Consider the following 26,488-nt stretch of genomic DNA (forward strand, 5'->3'; position numbering starts at 1 on the left):
ACTCGCTGCAACCTCTGCCTCCCGGGTTCAAGCGATTCTTCTGCCTCAGCTTCCCAAGTAGCTGAGATTACAGAGGCCTGCTACCATGCCTTGCTAACTTTTGTATTTTTAGTAGAGACAGGTTTCACCATATTGACCAGGCTGATCTTGAACTCCTGACAGGTGATCCACCTGCCTCGGCCTCCCAAAGTGGTGGGATTACAGGCTGAGCCACGGCGTCTGGCCCCTAATAGTTATTTTTTCTGCCACCTCCTTCCTCCCACCCTCCACCCTCAAGTAGACCCCAGTGTCTGTTTTTTCTTCTTTGTGTTTTAGTAAATATTTTACTTTGATATTTGATTCTGCTGGTTGTGAATTGACATGTTGTCCTGTTAGTAAACATGGTTACCTTGCTCTTTGCCATCTGCATTGGAAATTGGCTGAATGACAAGTGGCCCCTTTGTGATTTTTCTGTGTATAAAGAGTGCCATAGTGGCAGCCTCTGCGCACACCTGCATTCCTGCAGATACCTGAGGATTCCTGCAGGTCAGGCAGTTGAAAGGTGATTGCTTCCTCTAGGATGTGGCATTTCCTGTTTTCTTAGATCCCACAAGATTCCCCCTGCCCCCAATTGCCGAAGTATCCTTTTCCAGCAAGATGAGATTCCTCTTCAGTTAAACAAAACTTGCTACTTTTTATTAAAGCCTTTATATATATAAACACACACACACATATACATATACATACATATACATGCACAAATGTATATATTTTGAACAACTTTTACAGTTTGAAAATCTGGGGAAAATGACAACCCTGTGTATTAACATCTAGTTTTTTGTGAGTCTGCGTAGGCTTCATTATTTTGTTATATATATATAACATATATTTACATATATAACAAATAATGGATATGTATTTGTTATGTATAACAAATATTTATATATATTTGTTTTGTATATATAATATACATATATCTAACAAATATATTATTTATATATGTTATATAACACATATATATGTTATATACATATATAAAATGGATTTTCATACTTTGAGTAATCTAGTTTTCGTGTATTTTATTTTATTTTGCGACTGGGTCTCACTGTGTTGCCCAGGCTGGAGCACAGTGGCATGATCTTAGCTCACTGCAACTTCTACCCTCAGGCTCAAACCACCTTCCTACCTCAGGCTCCTCAGTATCTGGAACCACAGGTGCCTGCCACCATGCCCAGCTAATTTTTTTTTTTTTTTTTTTTGAGATGGAGTCTCTGTTCCCCAGGCTGGAGTGCAGTGGCGTGATTTTGGATCATTGCAACCTCTGTCTCCCAGGATCAAGTAATTCTGCTGTGTCAGCCTCCCAGGGAGCTGAGATAACAGGCATGTGCCACCGTGCCCAGCCAGATATTAGTTTCTGATCTTTCATTGTGAATGTTGTCATCACTGAAGACATCATCCATACTCTGTCTCATCTAGATACTGAATGTCACTTGGTATGTCAATAAAAGTTTCTTGGCCAGGCACGGTGGAGCACACCTGTAATTCCAGCACTTGGAGAGGCTGAGTCAGGTGGATCACGAGGTCAGGGATTTGAGACCAACCTGGCCGATATGGTGAAACCCCATTTCTGCTAAAAATACAAAAGTTAACTGGCCATGGTGGTATGTGCCTGTAATTTCAGCTACTCAGGAGGCTAAGGCAGGAGAATCGCTTGATCCTGGGAGGTGGAGGTTGCAGTGAGAGGAGACTGCGCCATTGCACTCCAGCCTGAGTGACAGACCGAGACTCCACCTCAAAAAAAAAAAAAGTTTAGTAAAACACAACTGGGAGGACAAAGTGTGGTGAGAAATCCCTTACTCAGATTTGTTAGAACATTCACTGCATTTAAATCCATGCTTTCACCTCTCTTTCTTCTCATTTTCTGTAAAGATAAGAATTCCACCCATCATCATTTGGTTAAAATGTGTTTTCATTTCAGGGTCTGTTGACATTCAGGGATGTGGCCATAGAATTCTCTCAGGAGGAGTGGAAATGCCTGGACCCTGCTCAGAGAACTCTATACAGAGACGTGATGCTGGAGAATTATAGGAACCTGGTCTCCCTGGGTAAGGATAACTTCCCTCCAGAAGTGGGGATGTGTCCTTGTGTATCTTTGTATTTTGTCTTTTTTTTAGATACAAGGTCTTGCTCTGTCCCACAGGGTGGAGTGCAATGGTGGGATCAGGGCTCACTGCAATCTTGAATTCCTGGGCTCAGGTGATTGTCCCACCTCAGCCTCTACCAGTAGCTGGTACAGGTGCATGCCGCCATGTTGGGCATATTTTTAGTTGTTTTTTTTTTTCCAGACGGGGTCTTGTTGTGTTGTTGAAATTTGTCTTGATCTCCTGGGCTCAAGAAATCCTCCTCAGTCTCCTGAGTAGCTGAGATTACAGGTGCCAACCCCCATACCTCATTATTGGCTTTTATTTTTAAGATTTTTGCATATGTGCGGCTGGGCATGGTGGCTCACACCTGTAATCTCAGCACTTTGGGAGGCCGAGGCGGGCAGATCATGATGTCAGGAGATGGAGACCAGCTTGGCCAACACGGTGAAACCCGGTCTCTACTAAAAATACAAAAATTAGCTGGGTGTGGTGGCACTGGCCTGTAATCCCAGCTACTTAGGAGGCTGAGGTAGGAGAATTGTATGAACCTGGGAATCAGTTTGCAGTGAGCCAAGATAGCCAGTGCACTCCAGCGTGGCGACACAGTGAGACTCCATCTCAAAAAAATAAATAAAATAAAATAAAATATTTGCATATGTGTGTCCTTAAGGCTAATATGAGTCTATGAGTTTCTTGTAGACAACACGTAGTTGGTTCCTGTTGATTGAGCCTGTCTTTGCCTTCTGAGTGCAGAGTTAAATACTTACAGCTGAAGTATTACTGATGGAGAAGACCTTACCTTTGTGATTTTGTTACATATTATCTGTATTTCTTGTAGGTTTTTTTGGGTTCTTCATTTCTCATTTCCTACTTTTGTGTTTTATTGCTTTTTTGTGTAGACCTGCTTTGACTCCCTTCTTATTTCCTTTTTGTTTGTTTGTTTATGATGGAGTCTCACTCTGTCGCCAAGGCTACAGTTCAGTGGTCCGGTCTTGGCTCACCACAGCAAGCTCCGCCTCTCGGGGTCAAACAATCCTTGTGCCCCAGTGGCTCACCCCTATAATCCCAGCACTTTGGGAGGCCGAGGCGGGCAAATCACCTGAGGTCAGGAGTTCAAAACCAGCCTGGCTAACATGGCAAAACTCCGTCTCTACTAAAATACAAAAATTGGCGGGACATTGTGGTGGGCGCCTGTAATCCTGCTACTCAAGAATCTAACCTAGGAGAGTAACTTGAACCCGGGAGGTGGAGGTTGCAGTGAGCCAAGATTGCGCCACTGCACTCCAGCCTGGGTGACAGCATGAGCCTCTGTCTCAAAAAAAAAAAAAAATTCCATAACCTGCAAAAACTACTCTTTCTCTGTTAGAACTCTGTGTTTATGTCAGAATTTTTTCTGTGTATGTTGCATTTTCATTAACATATATGTACAGTGTATTTTCATGCTTTTTTCTTCTAAACAACAGAAAAAAAGTTGAATTATGAAGAAAAGGTATACTTATACCAGTTTTCGTATCTGTCCTTTTATTTTCCTATTTATTTATTTATTTATTTGTTGATGAGATGAAGTTTTGTTCTTATTGCCTAGGCTGGGGTGTAATGGCACAATCTCGGGTCACTCCAACCTCCACCTCCCGGGTTCAAGTGATTCTCCTGCCTCAGTATCCCGAGTAGCTGAGATTACAGGCGTGTGCCACCATGCCTGGCTAATTTTATTTTATTTTTTTTTGAGACGGAGTCTTGCTCCTTCGCCCAGGCTGGATCGCAGTGGCGCGATCTCGGCTCCACCTCCCGGGTTCATGCCATTTTCCTGCCTCAGCCTCCCAAGTAGCTGGGACTACAGGCACCCGCCACTGCACCTGGCTAATTTTTTATATTTTTAGTAGAGACGGGGTTTTGCCATGTTAACCAGAATGGTCTCGATCTCCTGACCACATGATCCACCCGCCTTGGCCCCCCAAAGTGCTGGGATTACAGGGATTACAGGTGTGAACCACCACGCCCGGCCATAATTTTGTATTTTAATAGACAGGGTTTCTCCTTTTTGATCAGGCTGGTCTGGAGCTCCCACGCTCGAGTGATCCACCAACCTCAGCCTCCTAAACTGCTGGGATTACAGGTGTGAACCACCGCGCTCAGCCTCTCTGTCTTTTTATTTACCTTTACTGGAAAACTTTATATATATTTGTGGGTTGGAGTTACTCTTTGGACTTCTTTCATTTCTTTCTTTCTTTTTTTTTTTAAGACAGAGTCTCGGTCTGTCACCCAGGCTGGAGTGTGGTGGTGCGATCTTGGCTCACTGCAACCTCTGCCTCCCAGGTTCAAGTGATTCTGCTGCTTCAGTCTCCCAAGTAGCTGGGACTACAGGCACAAGCCACCACACCTGGCTAATTTTTTCTTGTTTTCCTTTTTGTAACAATGGGGTTTCACTGTGTGAGCCAGGATGGTCTCAATCTCCTGACCTCGTGATCCTCCTGTGTCAGCCTCCCAAAATGCTGGGATTACAGGTGTGAACCACCATGCCTGGCCAGCCTCAAAGCTTTTTTTTTTTTTTTTTTTTTTTTGAGACAGAGTCTCGCTCTGTCGCCCAGGCTGGAGTGCAGTGGCGTGATCTCGGCTCACTGCAAGCTCCGCCTCCCGGGTTCACGCCATTCTCCCGCCTCAGCCTCCGAGTAGAGTAGCTGGGACTACAGGAACCTGCCACCCCCCCCGGCTAGTTTTTTGTATTTTTAGTAGAGATGAGGTTTCACCATGTTAGCCAGGATGGTCTTGATCTCCTGACCTCGTGATCCACCCGCCTCGGCCTCCCAAAGTGCTGGGATTACAGGCTTGAGCCACCCTCCCGGCTCCTCAAAGTTTTTAAAACATGTTATTGCTATAGATGCCTTCAAGTATTACAAGATTTATAGTACAGGCTCTAAACTTCCTTTGTTTAATCAGATTTGTCAGTCTTCGGTGATGTTGATGATGAGATGCTCCTGTTCCTGTCTCTGTCATTCCACTGTCCTGTCAGAAGTAGCTTAGACTGACCAGCCGAGGTGGCTCATGCCTCTAATCCTAGCAGTTTGGGGTGTCAAGGTGGGCGGATCACTGGAAATCACGAGTTTGAGACCAGTCTGGCCAACATGATCAAACCTCAAATCTACTAAATACAAGAAATTGGCCGGGTGTGGTGGCTCAAACCTGTAATCCCAGCACTTTGGGAGGCCGAGAGGGGCAGATCACCTGAGTTTAGGGGTTCGAGGCCAGCCTGGCCAACATGGTGAAACCCCGTCGCTACCAAAAATACAAAAATTAGCTGGACGTGTTGGCGCATGGTTGTTATCCCAAGTACACGAGAGGCTGAGGCAGGAGAATCACTTGAACGCGGGAAGTGGAGGTTGCAGTGAGCCAAGATTGCCCCACTACACTCCAGTCCAGGTGACAAAGTGAGACTCTGGGCTGAGGTGGGAGAATCTCTTGAGGCAGGAGAATCCTGCCACTACACTCCAGCCTGGGTGACAGAGCGTGACTCGATGTCAAAAACAAACAGGAATAGAAATAGCTTAAACTAGGAGGCTTCAGACATAGAAATTTATTTCTCATGAATTTGGAAAGTGAGAAATCCACGAGCAAGGTGCCAGCCAAATTGGTTCCTGGTGAGAGCCTTCTTCATGGTTTAGTCCAGCCATCTTCCTGCCGTGTCCTGACATGGGGGAAAGAGGAACAGAAAACGAGCTCTTTAATATCTCTTCTTATGAAAGCACAAGTCCTATTCATGAGTCGTCAACACCCATGACCAGATTCTCTCAAAGGCCCCATCTGCAGGAACATCGTATTGGAGAATAAGAACTCTGAACATGGCTTTTGGTCAAAAAGAACATTCAGACCTGGGAGGCTGCGTCATATTTTTTATGTTTTTATTGTTCCATTTGATTTATAAAACGTGTTCTCTGATCTCAGTTTAAACATTTTCCCGGTACATAGTCTATGTTTTATATTTCGTGCATAGTGAACTAGATAATTAAGGCCAACAATGCATATATATATAGAATTGCTGTATTTCCTGGCTGTTTCATAAATGTAGTTGTGACATGGTAATTGCACCCTCTGACAGTGTTAGTCATTCTTTTTTTTTTTTTTGAAATGAAGTCTCACCCTGTCACTCAGGCTGGAGTGCAATGGTGCGATCTCAGCTCGCTACAACCTCTACTTCCCATGTTCAAATGATTCTCCTGCCTCAGCCTTCCAAGTAGCTGAGATTACAGGCACTCACCACCACAGCTAATTTTTTTATATTTTTAGTAGAGTTGGGATTTCACCATGTTGGCCAGGCTACTCTCGAACTCCTGACTTCATGATCTGCCCGCCTCAGCCTCCCAAAGTGCTGGACCTGAGCCACCATGCCCGACCGTTAGTCAATTCTTATTCCTTATAATGCTGTGTACTTTTTTGACCTCATAAATCAGAAGGTAGTAATCTTAACATGTATTTCAGTTCTTATATTGTGTGCTGGTTGTAAGTAGAAGTTTGGCATTTTTCTTAACAGGGAATTGTTTAGAATTTTGCAGTTTGTGTAAATCTAGTTATTATTTGCTTGCTGGTTTTGTGGATGGCAATATTTTACTAATTAAATTTTGTGACTGTACATAAGGCTTTTCAGTATGGTTATACAATATAACTGACATAGTCCACTAGTTAATGTCACAAAGTGCCACTGGAAGCTGTGGCTCACGCATGCCATCCCAGGACTTTGGGAGGCTGAAACAGGTGGATCACTTGAGGTCAAAAGTTTGAGGCCAGCCTGACCAAATGTTGAAACCTTATGTCCACTAAAAATACAAAAATTAGCCAAGCATGGTGGTGTGTGCCTTGAACCTAAAAGGTGGAGGTTGCAGTGAGCCAAGATCAGGCCATTGAACTCCGGCCCATTGTGACACAGTGAACCTTTGTCTCAAAAATATAAAAATTTAAAAAACATTTCAAATGTCACAACGTGCATTTTCTGCATGGATTTAGGTAATTTTATGACAGTTATTCAGAAAAACATTGTTTTTTTTTGTTTTTTTTTTTTGAGACGGAGTCTTGCTCTGTCACCCAGGCTGGAGTGCAGTCGCCGGATCTCAGCTCACTACAAGCTCCATCTCCCGGGTTTACGCCATTCTCCTGCCTCAGCCTCCCGAGTAGCCGGGACTACAGAAAAACATTGTGTTAACTTTTTTTTTTTTTTGAGATGGAGTCTCACTTTGTCTCCCAGACTGAAGTACAGTGGTGCAATCTCAGCTCACTGCAACCTCAACCTCTTGGGCTCAAACGATTCTTGTGCCTCAGCCTCCCAAGTAGCTGAGACTACAGATGTGGGCCATCACGCCTGGCTAAATTTTGTAATCTTATCTTCTCAGTGCTATGATTATTTGACAACACAGAATTTCCGTTGATTTTGGTTATCCTTACTTGAGGTTTTTGTGAATTATTTACCAATATAGTATATCATGTGGTCCTTTAACATTTTTTTGTATACAGTAAATATGCTGTGAATATGAAGAATATATACTTTTCATTGATGTGACAGTGATTTTTTTTGCAAACTGTTAGACACTTTAGGGTCACAATGGAAAAATATTCCTTACTTTAGGCTACACACGTTTGTGCCCTGTTAGTATTTTGTCACGATGTTGGAAATAGGCTTCTGTAAAAATAATCCGAAGCACATGTAATTGCACTTTACTTGTTAAAAAATCTTACGCTTTTCTGTTCCTAAACTTTGAGGGTCATGTTTGGAAGGTTTGAAATAAGTATTGTTTTTTGTGTCATATTTACACATTTCAGTATTATTTACCATCTGTACTTAATTTGAAACCTTTCGGTGTTTATATTTTGTAGATATCTCTTCCAAATGCAAGATGAAGGAGTTCTTGTCAACAGCGCAAAGCAATAGAGAAGTGCTCCACACATGGACATTGCAAAGACATGAAAGTCATCAAATTGGAGATTATTGCTTCCAGGATGTTGATAAAGATATTCATGACTTAGAGTTTCAGTGGCAAGAAGATGAAAGAAATGGCCATGAAGCACCCATGACAAAAATCAAAAAGTTGACAGGTAGTACAGACCGATATGATCAAAGACATGCTGGAAACAAGCCTATTAAAGAGCAGCTTGGATTAAGCTTTCATTCACATCTGCCTGAACTGCACATATTTCACACCAAACAGAAAATTGATAATCAGCTTGAGAGGTCTGTCAACAATGCTTCCTCAGTTTCAACAACCCAAAGAAATTCTTGTAGGCCCAAAACACATATATCTAATAACTATGGGAATAATTTCCAGAATTCTTCATTATTTACACAGAAACAGGAAGTACATATGAGAGAAAAATCTTTCCAATGTAATAAGAGTGGCAAAGCCTTTAGTAATAGATCACTCTTAAGGAAACATCAGATAATCCATTTAGGAGAGAAACAATATAAATGTGATGTATGTGGCAAGCTCTTTAATCAGAAGCAATACCTTGTAGGCCATCGTAGATGTCACACTGGTGAGAAACCTTACCGTTGTAATGAGTGTGGCAAGACCTTCAGTCAGACGTCATCCCTTACATATCATCACAGACTTCATACTGGAGAGAAACCTTACAAATGTGAAGAATGTGACAAAGCTTTCCATTTCAAATCAAACCTTGAAAGACATAGGAGAATTCATACTGAAGAGAAACCATACAAGTGTAGTGAGTGTGGCAAGACATTTAGGCAGAAATCAATCCTTACATGCCATCGTAGACTTCATACTAAAGAGAAACCATACAAGTGTAATGAGTGTGGCAAGACATTTAGGCAGAAGTCATCCCTTACATGCCATCGTAGACTTCATACTGGAGAGAAACCTTATAAGTGTAATGAGTGTGGCAAGAACTTTAGGCACAAGTCATCTCTTACATGCCATCATAGACTTCATACTGGAGAGAAACCTTACAAATGTGAAGAATGTGACAAAGCTTACAGTTTCAAATCAAACCTTGAAATACATCAGAAACTTCATACTGAAGACAATCCTTACAAGTGTAATGAGTGTGGCAAGACCTTTAGCCGAATGTCATCCCTTACATGCCATCGTAGACGTCATACTGGAGAGAAACCTTACAAATGTGAAGAATGTGACAAAGCATTCCGTTTCAAATCAAATCTTGAAAGACATAGGAGAATTCATACTGGAGAGAAACCATACAAGTGTGATGAGTGTGGCAAGACATTTAGTCGGAAGTCATACCTTACATGCCATTGCAGACTTCATACTGGAGAGAAACCTTACAAGTGTAATGAGTGTGGCAAGACATTTAGTCACAAGTCATCCCTCACATGCCATCATAGACTTCATTATGCAGAGAAACCTTACAAGTGTAATGAGTGCGGCAAGACCTTCAATCAGCAGTTAACCTTTAAACACCATCGTAGACTTCATACTGGAGAGAAACCTTACAAATGTGAAGAATGTGACAAAGCTTACAGTTTCAAATCAAACCTTGAAATCCAACCGAAAATTCATACTAAAGAGAATCCTTACAAGTGTAATGAGTGTGGCAAGACCTTCAGCCGGACGTCATCCCTTACATGCCATCGTAGACTTCATACTGGAGAGAAACCTTACAAATGTGAAGAATGTGACAAAGCTTTCCGTGTGAAATCAAACCTTGAAGGACATAGGAGAATTCATACTGGAGAGAAACCATACAAGTGTAATGAGTGTGGCAAGACTTTTAGTCGGAAGTCATATTTTACATGCCATCATAGACTTCATACTGGAGAGAAACCTTACAAGTGTAATGAATGTGACAAGACCTTTAGTCAGAAGTCATCCCTTATATGCCATTTTAGACTTCATACTGGAGAGAAACCTTACAAGTGTAATGAGTGTGGCAAGAACTTTAGTCAGAAGTCAAACCTTACATGCCATCGTAGACTTCATACTGGAGAGAAACCTTACAAGTGTAATGAGTGTGGCAAGAACTTTAGTCAGAAGTCATACCTTACATGCCATCGTAGACTTCATACTGGAGAAAAACCTTACAAGTGTAATGAATGTGGTGAGGTTTTTAATCAACAAGCACACCTTGCAGGTCATCATAGAATTCACACTGGAGAGAAGACTTAGAAATGTGAAGCATGTGACAAAGTTTACAGTCGCAAATCAAGCCTTGAAAGACAGGAGAATTCATACTGTAGAGAAAGCTTACAAATGTGAAGAATGTCACAGAGTTTTCAGTCGCACATCAATCCTTGAAAGACATAGGAGAATTCCTACTGGAGAAAAACCATAAATATGTAAGAGTTTGTGACAAGGCTTTCAGGTGTGATTCGCACCTGGCACAACATCCTAGAATTCACACTAGAGAGAAGCCTTACAAGTGTAATGAGTGTGACAGAGTCTTTCATGGGCAGTCAACACTTGTTTACCATCAGGCAATTCATGGTGTAGGGAAATTTTACTGATGTAATGATTGTCACAGTCTTCAGTAATGCTACAACCATTGTGAATCGTTGGAGAATCCATAATTGGAGAGATCATACTAGTGTAATAAATTTGGCAGATTTTTCAGATGTTGTTCATACCTTGCAGTTCATTGGTGAACTCATGCTAGAGAGAAACCTTACAAATGTCATGATTGTGGCAACATCTTCAGTCAAGCTTCATCCTATGGAAAACATACGATAATTCATACAGGAGAGAAACCTCACAAGTGTGATGATTGTGGCAAAGCCTTTACTTCACACCTCATTAGACATCAGAGAATGCATACTGGACAGAAATCTTACAAATGTCATCAGTGTGCCAAGGTCTTCAGTCTGAGTTCACTCCTTGCGGAGTATCAGAAAATTCATTTTGGAGGTAGTTGTTCCAAATGCAATGAGTAGAGCAAACAATCAAGCATTAATTGACACTAGAGTCAATTCAGCATTGACTTGAGTTTGAGTTGAGTTAACATTGAGTTCAAGCATTAATCGACATTGAAGTATTTATGTTAAGAGGATTCGGCCAGGCACAGTGGCTCACACCTGTAATCCGAGCGCTTTGGGAGGCCAAGGTGGGTACATCACTTGAGGTCAGGAGTTTGAGATCAGCCTGGCCAACAGATGTGAGCCATTTTCCCTGCCTGTTTTTCATTTCTTTAACAAAAACTGATAGGGATTTTTATGGGTATTGTGTTGAATCTAAATCACATTGGGTTATATAATCATTTAACAATATTAATTTTTCCAAACCATCAATATGGGTTGTAGCTCTATGTTTTTAATCATTTCAGTCAATGTTTGTAGATGTCAAGGTACAAATTTCTGACCTTTTTATGTTTATTTCTAAGTGTTTCTTAATTTAAGTTCTCCAGCAAATGGAAGTGTTTAAAAATTTTCTTTTAAAATTGTTTATTGTTAAACTGTGGAAATTTAACTAATTTTTGGTGCTAATACGGTATTGTGCAAATCCAATGAATATGTTACTTAGTTCCAGTAGTATTTTGGTTGACTCTGTGATTTTCTACACAGAAGATCATGTCATCTACAAACAAATATAATTTTACTTCTTTCTTTCTGATTTGGATGAGTTTTATTTCCTCTGCTATTTAATTGCTCTGGCTAGGACAGCCAGTATTGATTGAATAGAAGGGGTGAGTGCATTCTAGCATCATGTGAGATCCTACAGGAAAAGCATTCCATTTTCCCTGCTTGGTTATTTACTCATTGGTCATTTCATGGATGGTCTTTCTATTGTTGAGGTAAATTTCCTTCTCTACCTATTTTGTTTAGGATTTCTATGATGACTGGATTTTGAATTTTGTGAAATACTTTTTCTCCATCTATTAAGATGATGTGGTTTTCATCTTTCTTTCTGTTCAAGTGGTATATCACATTGATTTGCTTGAATATGTTGAACAATCCTTGCATTCCAGAAATAAGTGGCACTCGAATATCTACATTTTTTTTTTTTTTTTGAGACGGAGTCCCGCTCTGTCACCCAAGCTGGAGTGCACTGGCCAGATCTCAACTCACTGCAAGCTCCGCCTCCCGGGTTCATGCCATTCTCCTGCCTCAGCCTCCCGAGTAGCTGGGACTACAGGCGCCCGCCACCTCGCCCGGCTAGTTTTTTGTATTTTTTAGTAGAGACGGAGTTTCACCGTGTTAGCCAGGATGGTCTCGATCTCCTGACCTTGTGATCCGCCCGTCTCGGCCTCCCAAAGTGCTGGGATTACAGGCTTGAGCCACCGCGCCCGGCCTCCAATATCTACATTTTTTTAATGTCCTCTTGAATACAGTTTTCTAGTACAAGGGATCTTGAAGAAGTTCATGGAAAAATACGTATTATGAGAAAATTGTGCATGAATTTCACAGTTTTTGCAGCAAAATAACCTCATACAAGTCTGTTATAACATGTCTGAACAGGCTGTAGTTTAACGCACTCAGAAGGATAAGACATGAGTTTGAGAAGAGATTCTTTCAAAGCAATATAAATTCTGCTAAAATTGAAACAAGAAATATCAAATTTATGATGAGATCAGATGTAGTGGCTCAGGCCATTAATCCCAACACTTTCAGAGGCCAAGACAGGTGGGTCACATGAGCCCAGGTATTCAAGACCAGCCTGGGCACATGGTGAAACTACCTTGTGTACAAAAAAATACAAAAATTAGCTGGGCATGGTGGCACATGACTGCAGGGCCAGCTACTGTGGAGTCTGCAGTGGGAGGACGGCTTGAGCCTGGGAGGGCAAGGCTGCAGTGAGCTGTGGCCATGCCACTGTCCTCCAGCATGGGTGACGGAGTCAGATACTGTCTCAATAAAAGAATAATTACGGGAAAGTTTGGGAAGAGGAATAATGAAATCATTGATGCTTTATGAAAAGATTATGGAGACAATGCCCAAAAGAAATAAACAGTTTGTAAACGGATAACTCATTTTGAATTGGGACAAGACAGTGTTGAAATTGATGCAAGGAGCAGCAGGCACACCATCCACATCAGTTTTTTGTTTTCTTTTGTTTGTTTTGAGACTGTCTCAATCTGTTCCCCAGGCTGGAGTGCAGTTGTGCAATATCAGCTCACTGCAACCTCTGCCTCCCAGATTGAAGCGATTCTCCTGTCTCTACCTCCCTAGTAGCTGGGACTACGGGTGCGTGCCACCACAACTGGCTAATTTTTGTTTTTAGTAGAGATGGGGTATCGCCATATTGGCCAGGCTAGTCTTGAACTCCTGATCTCGTGATTCACCCACCTCAGCCTCCCAAAGTGCTCACATTTCAGGCATGAGCCATGGTGCCTGGCCCACATCAGTTTTACAAAAAAAAAAAAAAAAGAGGCCGGGCGCGGTGGCTCAAGCCTGTAATCCCAGCACTTTGGGAGGCCGAGACGGGTGGATCACGAGGTCAGGAGATCGAGACCATCCTGGCTAACCCGGTGAAACCCCGTCTCTACTAAAAAATACAAAAAAACTAGCCGGGCGAGGTGGCGGGCGCCTGTAGTCCCAGCTACTCGGGAGGCTGAGGCAGGAGAATGGCGGAAACCGGGGAGGCGGAGCTTGCAGTGAGCTGAGATCCGGCCACTGCACTCCAGCCTGGGCGACAGAGGAAGACTCCGTCTCAAAAAAAAAAAAAAAAAAAAAAAAATGTCAAGCCCCTTCTCTTCCTGGCTCCTCTCATGGTGTGTACTTGACTCTGCTTCTCACCGGATCTTCTTATAAGACTTTCAGGATTAAGCGATTCCTGGCCAAGAAACAAAAGCAAAGTCGGTCCATTCCCCAGTGGACTCAGATCAAAACTGGTAATAAAACAGGCACAATTTTAAAAGGAGACATTGGAGAAGAACCAAGCTGGGTCTATAAGGAAGTGCACATGATATGGCACACATATTTATGCTGTCTGGGCGTCACTATCACGTTACCATATCAAGTTGAAAATGTCACCACTATCTGGAGAGTTGGACATGTTTTATTGGGAATATATTTTTTCTCTCTGAATCTGTTATGAACTCGTTGGTTGACTGGGTTCAGTAATAAATATGTGAGACTTTTCAAGAAATTGAAATGATATAATTCTGTAGAATACCTTAATTTCTGCATTGCTTTTTTTTTTTAAACTCTGAGTTCATTGGATCACACCTGTGGTCCTCGCACTTTGGGAGGCTGATGTGGGAGGATTGGTTGAGACCAGGATTCTCCTGGGAATCTTCTCGTCTCCCATAACCCAGTTCATGACAGACTCTTGGACTTTACTAGTTTGGAAAAATCTACATAAAACAATATCTGTCTCAGAGCATTATGTCAGTCATAAGCCTGTGAAAAGAAAATAAAAATTACTAAGCCAAAGAGAAAAGTCAAGCTGGCAACTGGGTCAGACAAACCTGCCTTCCATTTTATTCCTAAACGAGATAGCCACAAGGATTTTTTTAAAAAGCTCCATAGAAGCCAGGCGCGGTGGCTCATGCCTCTAATCCCAGCACTTTGGGAGGCTGAGGTGGGCGGATCAACAGAGGTTGGGACTTTGAGACCAGCCTGACTAACAGGGCGATATCCCGTCCCTACTAAGAATTCAAAACTTTGCAAGGCACAGTGGTGGCACATGCCTGTAATCCCAGCTACTCAGGAGGCTGAGGCAGGAGAATCTCTTGAACCCGGGAGGCGGAAGTTGCAGTGAGCCGAGATCGCGCTACTTCACTCCATCCTGGGAGACAGAGTGAAATTCTGTCTCAAAAAAAAGAAAGAAAAAAGAAAAACTTCCAGCAAACATCATATGTTATAATAATCCATTGCCACAGGAGCCGGGCGCGGTGGTTCGAGCCTGTAATCCCAGCACTTTGGGAGGCCAAGACGGGCGGATCACGAGGTCAGGAGATCGAGACCATCCTGGCGAACACGGTGAAACCCCGTCTCTACTAAAAATACAAAAAAAAAAAACTAGCCGGGCGAGGTGGCTGGCGCCTGTAGTCCCAGCTACTCGGAGCTGAGGTGGGAGAATGGCGGGAACCCGGGCGGAGCTTGCAGTGAGCTGAGATCCGGCCACTGCACTCCAGCCTGGGCGACAGAGCAAGACTCCGTCTCAAAAAAAAAAAAAAAAAAAAAATCCATGCCACAGGAAGAACAAAATATGAGTTTCTACTCTGTCTTCAAGATGCCTTCCCAGAGATGCCCCCCATTTTCCTACAGCAGTGGAGATATAGGATGGACTGACCCCACCACACACACCCCCATCCCCACCGTGGTGAAAAACCCAAATAAAGCAGTTCCCATATCCCACCACAAACTGCGGGCTCCCAGTGAAAACTACCTTAGATTTTCGTGCAAATCCCATTCTTTTCTGGCCTTCTACCGGATGAGAGAGGCCTAGAGGAGGCAGTACTGGGTGGAGTTACCTGGGTGCCCATTTGTTGGGATTGATATTTTATGGCTACTCGCAGGTCTGTTATCAGTTGTCTGTCCTGGGGAATGTGCAGTCACCATGGTGCAATAATATCTATCCAAGGACCACACAGGTCATCACAGGTGCTCAGTCAGCGTGATCCACATGCTGTGATGTGTGCTCTGGCAGGAAACAGATGGACACACTCAGTCCTGTCAATGTGTAAACAGGGAGTGTTGCAGTGACATGGTTTATTCATAATTACCATGAAATCTGATGTGGCGTTTTAAAACATGCAAAGATCTATTGCAACTGGTATGAAAACATCACTGATTGGCCAGACATGGTGGCTCACGCCTGTAATCCCAGCACTTTGGGAGGTCAAGGCAGGCAGATCACCTGAGGTCGGGAGTTGGAGACCAGCCTGAGCAACATGGTGAAACTCCATCTTTACTAAAAGTACAAAATTAGCCTGGCATTGCGGCACATGCCTGTAATCCCAGCTTCTCCAGAGGCTGAGGCGGGAGAATTGCTTGAAGCCAGTTGGCAGAGGTTGAGGTGAGTTGAAATCACACCATTGGACTCCAGCCTGGGCAACAAGAGTGAAACTCCATCTCAAAAAGAAAATAGAAAAAGAAATAGATAATGTCACTGATTGGTGAAAGCTATTGAATTAGAAATGTAACTCTGCAAATATATATTTAAATATTGAATAATGAACAGAATTTCTGAATGGTGTGTATATACATATATATTTTTTATGTGATTTCAGATGCAATTTTAGATATTGTATGAAATTGTATAGGCAGAAGGATACAGCACAAACTGGTAAAAATTATGTCGATATAAATGACTACTTTTTATTTTAGTGTTTAAATATTTTATTACATTTGTTCAGGTGAGTGTTAATTTTCTGTGCATTGCCACGGTATAGCCAGAAGTTTACTACAACACTCGTTTATTTTCTCACAGTTCATAGATGAAAAATGTGTCAGGTTTTTGTGGGTACTCTGGTCTCACAAGGCCAAAATCAAGGTCAAAGCCATGGGATCGAGTCTTGAGACTGTGGGGGCAGAATTTCCTTCTAAGCTTATTCAGATTGTTGTCAGAATTCATTTCTTTCTTCTGGTCCCCATATATTCAAAATCCAGCACATGAAAGCACCCTCGTGCTCCTGGGTCCTAACTTCCTCTGCTTTTGCATCTCTCTGACATGCATTTCTGCTGCAAGGACACATAGGACCCACCCAGATAATCCAGGATAACTTTCTTTTCTTTTCTTTTCTTTTTTTGAGACTGAGTCTTGCTCTGTCGACCAGTCTGGAGTGCAGTGGTGCAATCTCTGCTCACTGCAACCAGCGCCTCCCAGGTTAAAGTGATTCTCCTGCCTCAGCCTCCTGAGTAGCTGGGATTACAGGCACACACCACCGTGCTGGCTAATTTTTGTATTTTTAGTAGAGATGGGGTTTCACCATGTTAGCCAGGCTGGTCTTGAACTCCTGACCTCAAGTGATCTGCCCACCTCGGCATTTCAAAATGCTGGGATTACACACAGTTTTCTCTTTCAAGGTCAAATGAGGTCAGGCATGGGGGGGTGCCTATAATCCCAGCTACTCAGGAGACTGAGGTAGGAGGATGCAGTGAGCCGAGATCGCGCCACTGCACTCCAGCCTGGTTGACAGAGCGAAACTCAGTCTCAAAAAAAAAAAAAAAAAATTCAAATGACTAGTAACCTTCATTAATTAGGAAATTACCAGCCAAATTCCTTTTGGTAGGTAACGTAACATAAACACAGAAGTAGCACCAGGAGTTGGAGACCTGCCTACAACATCATAGGACCAGTAAACTTTTTTGCACTGAGAAAAAAATTAGTCTAGCTAGAAAATTATTACCATTTGGAATGTTTCTGTAAAGAGAAATTGGTATACTATGTATTGATAAACTATATTTGTAATACTATATTTTACATAGTAAAATATATTTTATTTATTTCATATATTTATATTAATTATATTTATTTATATAAAATATAGTATTTCATAGTAAAGTATAGTATTTTACAATACTGTATTTTACATGATCTCATACCATTTTATGGCTGCATAGGTCACGATGTATAGGTCACAATAACTATACGTCAATATAATTATATATCAATATAATTATATAGTAATATATATTTAAATATTGGTAAACTATATGTTTCTATGAAATTTCTATATTATTTGATATTCAGTTGTGCTCACAAGTCGATTGATTTCTTTTTTTTTCCCCGAGACCAAATCTTGTTCTGTAGCCCAGATCTGGGGAGCAGTGTTGCAATCTCGGCTCACTGCAATCTCTGCCTCCCAGGTTCAAGCAATTCTCCTCTCTCAGCCTTCCAAGTAGTTGGGATTACAGGTGCACACCACCACGCCCAGCTAATTTTTGTATTTTTAGTAGAGACGAGGTTTCACCATGTTGGCCAGGCCGGTCTCGAACTCCTAACCTCGGGTGATCTGCCTGCCTAGGCCTTGCAAAGTGCTAGGATTACAGGCATGAGCCACCGTGCCTGACCAGGTTTCTTTTATTTTTAAAAGACTTTTAAGTTCAAACAGGTGCAGGTTTGTTACATAGGTAAACGTGTGTCATGGAGTTTGTTGTACAGATCACTTCATCATCAGGGTATACATTCTAGAGCCCACTAATCATATTTCCTGATCCTCTCCCTTCTCCCACCCTTCGCCCTCCAATAGGCCCCAGTGTGTGTTGTTCCCCTCTATGTATCTGTCTTCTCATCATTTACCTCCGTCTTGTAAGTAAGAACATGTGGCATTTGGGTTTGTGTTCCTGGGTTAGTTTGCTAAGGAAAATGGCCTCCAACTCCATGTCCCTGCAAAGGACACGGTCTCGTTCTTTTCTATGGCTGCATGGTCTGTGAGGTATAGGTACCACATTTTCTTTATCCAGTCCACCAGTGATGGGCATTTAAATTTCTTCATGTTTGCTGTCGTTGAATATTGCCACAAAGAACATATATGCGCATGCGTCTTTACAATAGAACAATTTATATTCCTTTAGGCATGTATCCAGTAATGAGATTGCTGGGTCGAATGATATATCTGTCTTTAGGTCTATTTTGTGGAAGGCAGAGTGACAAATTCAAACATTTTTAATTTAAACTAATGGCTTTATGTTCTTCCTTTTATTTCCTTTCATGTCTTTCAAAATCCATCTTAAGTACTTTGCCTGATTCTAATCATCTGCATATAGCTTAAACTATCAAAGATCTAAATATTATAAGGAAATCTACTTTGGGTGGAAAGAGTTCTCTGGGAGGCAGAGAATCCACTGAGACATACGTAGCGTGTGTTAGGTGCCTGACATACCAGACCTCAGTATTTCCTGCTTCCTTCTTGTGAGACCCTCTCTGCCTCCAGGGATCAAAGAGAAGAATCTCCCCAGACACTCTAAAATCCCTTTGGAGATACTACCTAGGAATTAGTAAATGTTTTGTTCATAATTACAACAGGGAAATAAAGTTTTAAAAGCATAATAGCGTCCTAGGACTGCACTGTTACCTGTGACAGGTAAAATGATCATTGCAGTTGTGAGAGCAGGTGAGGTCACAGAACCACAAGCCCATATCTAGCAGTCTCGCCTCTGCCGTCTCATATAATACTGACTGGCATGACCAGGTCACTGAGCTCACCACCCAGACAGAAGGATGGGTCAGGTGAGTGTTTTATGCTTCAGTTTGACAGGTAGAGTCTGGAATAGAAGGAGGTATATAAGAAGTCCAGATATGGCCGGGCGTGGTGGCTCATGCCTGTAATCCTAGCACTTTGGGAGGCCAAGGGGGGAGTGGATCACCTGAGGTCAGGAGTTTGAGACCAACCTGGCCAACATGGCTAAACCCATCTCTACTAAAAATACAAAAATTACCAGGCTTGGTGGTGGGTGCCTATAATCCCAACTACTCTGGAGCCTGAGGCAGGAGAATCGCTTCAACCTGGGGAGCGGAGGTTATCATGAGCCGAGATCATGCTGCTTCACTCCAGCCTGGGAGTGAAACTCCATCTTGGGAGGAAAAAAAGAAGGTCCAGATAAGTGATCACATCAAGAAAAGGGAATCTTAGGGGTTTGAAACTAGTCTAATGTCAAAGCCACACAGGAAGGAAGACTAATTCCTGAGGCATGAGCTGAGCCAGAAAGGAGAGTTGGGGACTGTAGACCCTACACCAGTCCCTGATAGCTCCTAATGTAGTTTAGTTTAATCCTTCCATAATAATGATTTTTTGGTATTTAATCCACATGATGATGAAACCTGGGTTTTAAGGTGCTTGAAGATTGGAACTCTAAAATTTGTCTGTGGTTCAGCCACTTTGCAGAAATCATAGAAAGACTTAAGGATAATTAGCAGTATGCCCTTATGACCTGATGCTGGAAATCATTGGGATAAATCTACAAAAATTATCTAATTCTGTGCGGAGTCCGTGGCCTCAAGTGGCAGTTGCTGGCATAGAAATGTTATCTCAAAGTTCTCTGAAGGGCTAAATGGAGAGTCATTGTTTCTCTGTTGAAAACATAAGGAGTCTGTTGATTATGGTGAGACTGTGTTCAGTCTTGAAGTTAGGAAGGCAACATTTAGGGAACAGGAAAGTTTCTAATAATCAGTTTTAGATAGCAATTATCAGTCTTGGATTATCTTGTAATGCTGTTGTCTGGCTTAAAAGAAACTCTAATATCCGTTTCTCATCACAACAATACAGTAAGTTGGTGAGGTGATGCATATGTTAATTAGCTTGGTTGAATCTTTCTACTATGTATACATAGATCTAAACATCCCATTATATCCCCTAAATAGACACAATTATTGGCCAGTTAAAAATGAATAAATGTGACTGGGCACGGTGGCTCACGCCTGTAATCCCAGCATTTTGGGAGGCCAAGGCAGGTGGATCACTTGAGGTCAAGAATTCAAGACCAGCCTGGCCAACATGGCGAAACCCCATCTCTACTAAAAATACAAAAGATTACCTGGGCATGGTGGCAGTCACCTGTAATCCCAGCTACTTGGAAGGATGAGGCAGGGAGAATTTCTTGAATTTGGGAGGTGGAGGTTGTGGTGAGCTGAGACTGCGCCACTGCACTCCAGCCTGGGCAACAGAGCGAGGCTCTGTCTCAAAAATAATAATAATAAAATAAATAAATAAATAGGGCCATGTGCAGTGGCTCACACCTGTAATCCCAGGACTTTGGGAGACCGAGGTGGGTGGATCACGAAGTCAGGAGATGGAGACCATCCTGGCCAAAATGGTGAATCCCCATCTCTACTAAAAATACAAAAATTAGCTGGGCGTGGTGGCGCATGCCTGTAATCCCAGCTACTCAGGAGGCTGAGGCAGGAGAAATGCTTAAACCAGGAAGTCAGAGGTAGTCGTGAGCCAAGATCGTGCCACTGCACTCCAGCCTACAGAGTGAGTATCCCTCTCAAAAAATAAAATAAATTAGGCTGGGCGCGGTGGCTCAAGCCTGTAATCCCAGCACTTTGGGAGGCTGAGATGGGCGGATCACGAGGTCAAGGAGATCGAGACTATCCTGGCTAACACGGTGAAACCCCGTCTCTACTAAAAAATACAAAAAAACTAGCCGGGCGAGGTGGCGGGCGCCTGTAGTCCCAGCTACTTGGGAGGCTGAGGCAGGAGAATGGCGTAAACCCGGGAGGTGGAGCTTGCAGTGAGCTGAGATCCGGCCACTGAACTCCAGCCTGGGCGGCAGAGCGACACTCCGTCTCAAAAAAAAAAAATAAAATTAAATTAAATTAAATTAAATTAAGTAATCAAATCCAAATCTACCACTTCAATTTATCAAATGCACAAGATTCCAGGCCTTACAGATTTAATTTTTGTATATGTTCTATATTCACATCACACCTTTTACAAATCTCACCTCAACACTTACTGTTTTACTCATTGTATGTATTCATTGATTGATGAGTATATGAACTGAAAATTGTGGGGAAAAGAATGAGAGATCAGACTGTTACTGGGTCTATGTAGAAAGAAGTAGACATAAGAGACTCCATTTTGTTCTACATTAAGAGAAATTCTTCTGCTTTGAGATGCTGTTACCTGTAACCCTAGCCCCAACCCTGTGCTTGCAGAGACATGTGCTGTGTTGACTCAAGGTTTAATGGATTTAGGGCTATGCAGGTTGTGCTTTATTTAAAAAGTGTTTGCAGGTAGTATGCTTGGTAAAAGTCATCGCCATTCTCTATCTCGAGTACCCAGGGACACAATACACTGCGGAAGGCCACAGGGACCTCTGCCCAGGAAAGCCAGGTATTGTCCAAGGTTTCTCCCCATGTGATAGCCTGATGGGAAGGGAAAGACCTGACCATCCCCCAGCCCAACACCCATAAACGGTCTATGGCTGAGGAGGATGAGTGAAAGAGGAAGGCCTCTTTGCAGTTGAGATAAGAAGAAGGCATCTGTCTCCTGCTCATCCCTGGGAATAGAATGTCTCGGTGTAAAACCTGATTGTGTGTTCTATTGACTGAGATAGGAGAAAATCACCTTAGGGCTGGAGGTGAGACATGCTGGCGCCAATACTGCCTTTTAATGCACCGAGATATCTGTGTACGTGCACATCAAAGCACAGCACCTTTCCTTAAACTTATTTATGACACAGAGTCCTTTACTCACACGTTTTCCTGCTGACCCTCTCCCCACCATTACCCTATAGTCCTGCCACATCCCCCTCTCCGAGACGGCAGAGATAGTGATGGATAAATACTGAGGGAACTCAGAGACCAGTGCCGGGGCGGGTCCTCCATATACTGTGTGCCAGTCCCCTGGGTCCACTGTTCTTTCTCTATACTTTGTCTCTGTCTCTCATTTCTTTTCTCAGTTTCTCATCCCAAATGATGAGAAACACCCACAGGTGTGGAGGGGTGGGCCCCTTCAGAAAATAGAGACAATTAATTTTTTTTTTTTTGAGACGGTTTTGCTCTTGTGACCCAGGCCGGAGTGCAGTGGCACTACTCAGTTCACTGCTACATCTGCCTTCCAGTTTCAAGCAATTTTCCTGCCTCAGCCTCCCTAGTAGCTGTGATTACAGGCGCCCACCACTATTCCCGGCTAATTTTTGTATTTTAGTAGGGATGGGTTTTCTCCATGTTGGTCAGGCTGCTCTCGAACTCCCAACCTCAAGTGATCCGCCCACCTCGGGCCGCCCAATGTGCTGGAATTACAGGCGTGAGCCACCGCGTTGGGCCATGATAATTTAATTTCTACCCTACTTTATTTTATGATCTTCTAGTGTTTCATGTCTTGTAGGTAGGACATAATATCAGAATGTCCATTAATTCCTGTGGTAGGTGCCATTGTACTTTCTTTCCTGGTATAAAAGTAAGTGAGTCTCTCTGTAGCTATCCTGATATGGGGCCAATCTTTTAAATCTAATTTAGTCATGAGGCAGATTCCTGTAATTTTATACTCCAATCAGTGGATGTACATTTTATCAGGGTCTTTAAAGATTTATTCAAAATTGGTATCAGCCTCTGGGGTAATATTTTACACATCAATGGAAACCGGTCAAAAACAAAATTATGAAATTAAATGTCACCTGTGTAAAATATACAGACAAGGTATTAAATAGAAATTAAATATGTATCTTCATTATTGGAAGAATTCCACTAACTGGTTTTGACAGTAGAGCATGGTGGTTAATGCACTCTGAAACCAGCCCAGACAAGATCAGTCCCCATTCCACCCCAAACACGGTGTGAATTTACACAAATCATGTCATCTCTCTGTGCTTGAGACCTCTTGGTCTTCATAATGGTGGTGCCTGGCTCATAGATTATGAAGACTATGGAGGTGAATACATGTCTGTTCTTCATAGCAAAGAGCAATTCATTGCAAATACACTTAAAATGGGACACATCCAAAGATGGCAAACTCTTCATAATAGAAAGGAACTTTATGAAGTATTTCTATTGCATTTCAGCTGACCTTTTTTTAAATTTTTATTTATTTTATTTTTTCTTTTTTGAGACAGGATGTCACTTTGTCATCCAGGCTGGTGGGCAGTGGCACGATCTCAGCTCACTGCAGCCTCAACCTCCTGGGTTCAAGGGATCCTCCCATCTCAGTCCCCACCAAGTACCAGCTGCCTTTTAAATTTCGCTCATGCATCACGTTCCCTGCAGGATCCTGTGTCTCTGAAGATAAGTAGCAGCCTGTGGGAACTGACAGAACGGCTGCTGGGATGGGGCAATGGGAATGATGTTCTTATCGCAGACTGTACTTGGAATCCTGGGGATTTTCTCTCTTATTTACCATTATCTGTTCTTTTACATCACTGGGTGCAGGTTAAGGTCCACAGATTTGATTAAACACCTAATTGTAACCAGCACCTTATTCCTCCTCCCTAGAGGAGTCCCACAGACAATGGCAGCTTTTGGGTTTAGGTATTTCCTGAATGATTCTGGATGTAAATTTCTTTTTTATGTCCACAGAGTGGGCGGGGGAGTGTCCATTGGCAGCACCTGCCTCCTGAGTGTCTTTCAGGCCATCACCGTCAGCCCCGGGAGCTCAGGTGGGCAAAGTTTAAAGGGAACGCCCCCAAGCACGCTGGCTCCTGTGTATTCCTCAGCTGGCTCCCCCACGTGCTGGTGAATAGCATTGTTCTCATGCACGTGACTGGCAAGCGGCCTAGCAAAAATACCACAAAGACCAAAGATCTGGGACACTGTTCTGCTGCTCATCACGAGGACACCAGAGAGTCGCGGCACGCGGCACTGCTGTCCTTCCTGATGTGATCTGTCTGGGGCTCGCGCTCTGGGCAGCAGCTCCATCGTTTGCATCCTGCACAGGCACAAGCAGCGTCTCCCCCACATCCTCCCGAGTCCAGAGCTACCAAAACCATCCTCCTGGTGAGCGCCTTTGTGTCCTTTTACACTCTGTCTTCACCTTTCAAGTTTGTTTGGGTCTTTTGAATAATCCCAGTCAGTTGGTGGTGAACATCTCTGCAATGATCAATGCAACTTTCCCAAATGTCAGCCCCTTTATTCCCATGAGTGGGGACCTCTGTGTGTCCAAGCTTTGCTCTGCTTGGCTGAGCAGCACAAAAAACCCTGATCTTATCAGAAACATGTGAATAGGATATGTCTGTACAATGTTTATGTTTCTTCATTGATCTCTATAGTCCCATAAACACGGTTATGAAATGAGCCTTGTTAGTGCTGTGCTGGCCAGCAGCAGCCACTGTTTTATTCTGCACCTCCTGGTCCCCCACTCCACCCACACCGCACTGGAGCAGCTCTGTGGAAAAAGTGAAATCAGCTTAGAGGTTTTGGAGAGGAATATACTGAAATGTAAACGTTATAAGGAAGTCATGGTGTACAAACATACATGCCTCATTTCTGTGTCCCTTGGAGTAGGTGGGGGAATGTGTGCAGATGTGAAGTTCTTGCTGTCATTTATGTGAGACATAATAAAATATATATTTTCTCAGATCCAGAAATCTCATGCCTTCAGCCAACATCCATAAACTGACAGTCTAACTTGTTGGCTTGCAAGTAAGGTAAAAATATAAAACCGGCCAGGCGTGATGGCTCACGCCTGTAATCCCAGCACTTTGGAGGGCCGAGGCAGATGGATTATCTGAGGTCGAGAGTTTGAGGCCAGCCTGACAAACATGGAGAAGTGACTGGCAAGCGGCCTAGCAAAATTTAGTTTCTACTAAAAAAAAAAAAAAAAAAAAGCCAGGTGTGGTGGCACATGCCTGTAATCCCAGCTACTTGGGAGGCTGAGGTAGGAGAATCACTTGAATCCAGGAGGTGGAGGTTGCGGTGAGCCAAGACCGTACCACTGCACTCCATTCTGGGTGACAAGAGCCATACTCCGTCTCAAAAAAAAAAAAACTAAAACATTTTGCAAGTTCTGAAAGTTCTGGTGATGCTGAGACAGGTATGACTTTGTGTAAGAGGAAGGTAGAAAGATTCTTCACTGGCGTGGTTAGCAGACAGAAAACCGCTCTCTGGAACAAGCAGCAAATTCTCTCACCCAAACTGGAGTGAAATGAGAGTAAGATTCCTCCACTCTCTAATCCTTAAATGGGGCTGTTGTGTGAGAGGGAGGATTGAAATGAACTGTCCGAATGTGATTTATCTGTGGCTCATTTTCCTCCTGGCAGGAGGAGGAAAGGAGAAGGAGTCCCCGAAGCTGACACTGAATTCATGGGGTTGAGCTGACAGCGGCCAACAGGCCCTGCTCAACTCTAATGAAAGGAGGCTTGTTAGTGCTGCGCTTGCCAGCAGGGGTCACTGTTTCTGTACCTCCTGATCCCGCCCTCTACCCACACTGCATTGCAGCAGCTCTGTGGAAAAAGTGGAATCAGATTAGAATTTTTTGGGAGGAAGACACTGAGACACTGAAAGTCCTTTTTTTTTTTTTTTTTTTTTTTAGATGAGCTCTCACTCTGTCGGTCAGGCTGGAGTGTGCAATGGTGCCAACTTGGCTCACTGCAACCTCCCCACCCCAGGCTCCAGCAATCCTCCCATCTCAGCCTCTGAAGTAGCTGGGACAACAGGTGTGCCTCCCCACTCTGGGCTATTTTCGTTTTTTATTTTTATTTTTATTTTTGTATTTTGTAGAGGCAAGGTCTTGCCATGTTTCCCAGATTGGCCTCAAACTTCTGGGCTCAAGTGATCTGCCATCTTGGGCCTCCCAAAGTGCTGGGATTACAGACATGAGCCACCGTGCCTGCCCTAAAACTCTTTTACTTTTTTTTACTAGGGTATGAAATCTAACATACATATTGTCACTTGCTTTACATATTGTTATGTTTTATGTATTTTCCTATTTTCATTTTACACAGCAATAATGTAATCTTTTACCATATAAATGTATATATTTTGATCCAGAGAATATATAAGTAATGGTTGGGTATTGTTTTGTCTTTTCCTTATAATTTCCATATTGTATAGTATGAGATAAATGTTAATATTTCTAGGTATTTTATA

The 26,488-nt window shown here is 42.8% G+C and overlaps 1 protein-coding gene and 1 pseudogene across 2 annotated transcripts in view; both read left to right on the forward strand.

Moving 5' to 3' along the window:
• The window catches only part of LOC117093611 (zinc finger protein 761), a 30,515-nt gene extending 19,504 nt beyond the window's left edge, over positions 1 to 11,011 (forward strand). Inside the window, exons 3-4 of the mRNA XM_033228961.1 lie at positions 1,958 to 2,084; positions 7,983 to 11,011. Of these exons, the coding sequence (XP_033084852.1) occupies positions 1,958 to 2,084; positions 7,983 to 10,249 (2,394 nt within the window). The 3' untranslated portion in view covers positions 10,250 to 11,011. The remainder of the gene's footprint in view (positions 1 to 1,957; positions 2,085 to 7,982) is intronic.
• LOC117093649 lies at positions 10,321 to 11,686 on the forward strand (annotated as a pseudogene). Its single transcript, XR_004441181.1, has one exon. The product of XR_004441181.1 is annotated as a putative zinc finger protein 137 (transcript).
• Positions 11,687 to 26,488: the final 14,802 nt, after the last annotated feature.

Source organism: Trachypithecus francoisi, unplaced genomic scaffold (assembly GCF_009764315.1).
Source record: "Trachypithecus francoisi isolate TF-2019V2 unplaced genomic scaffold, Tfra_2.0 Lachesis_group12, whole genome shotgun sequence".
Classification (NCBI taxonomy): Eukaryota; Metazoa; Chordata; class Mammalia; order Primates; family Cercopithecidae; genus Trachypithecus; species Trachypithecus francoisi.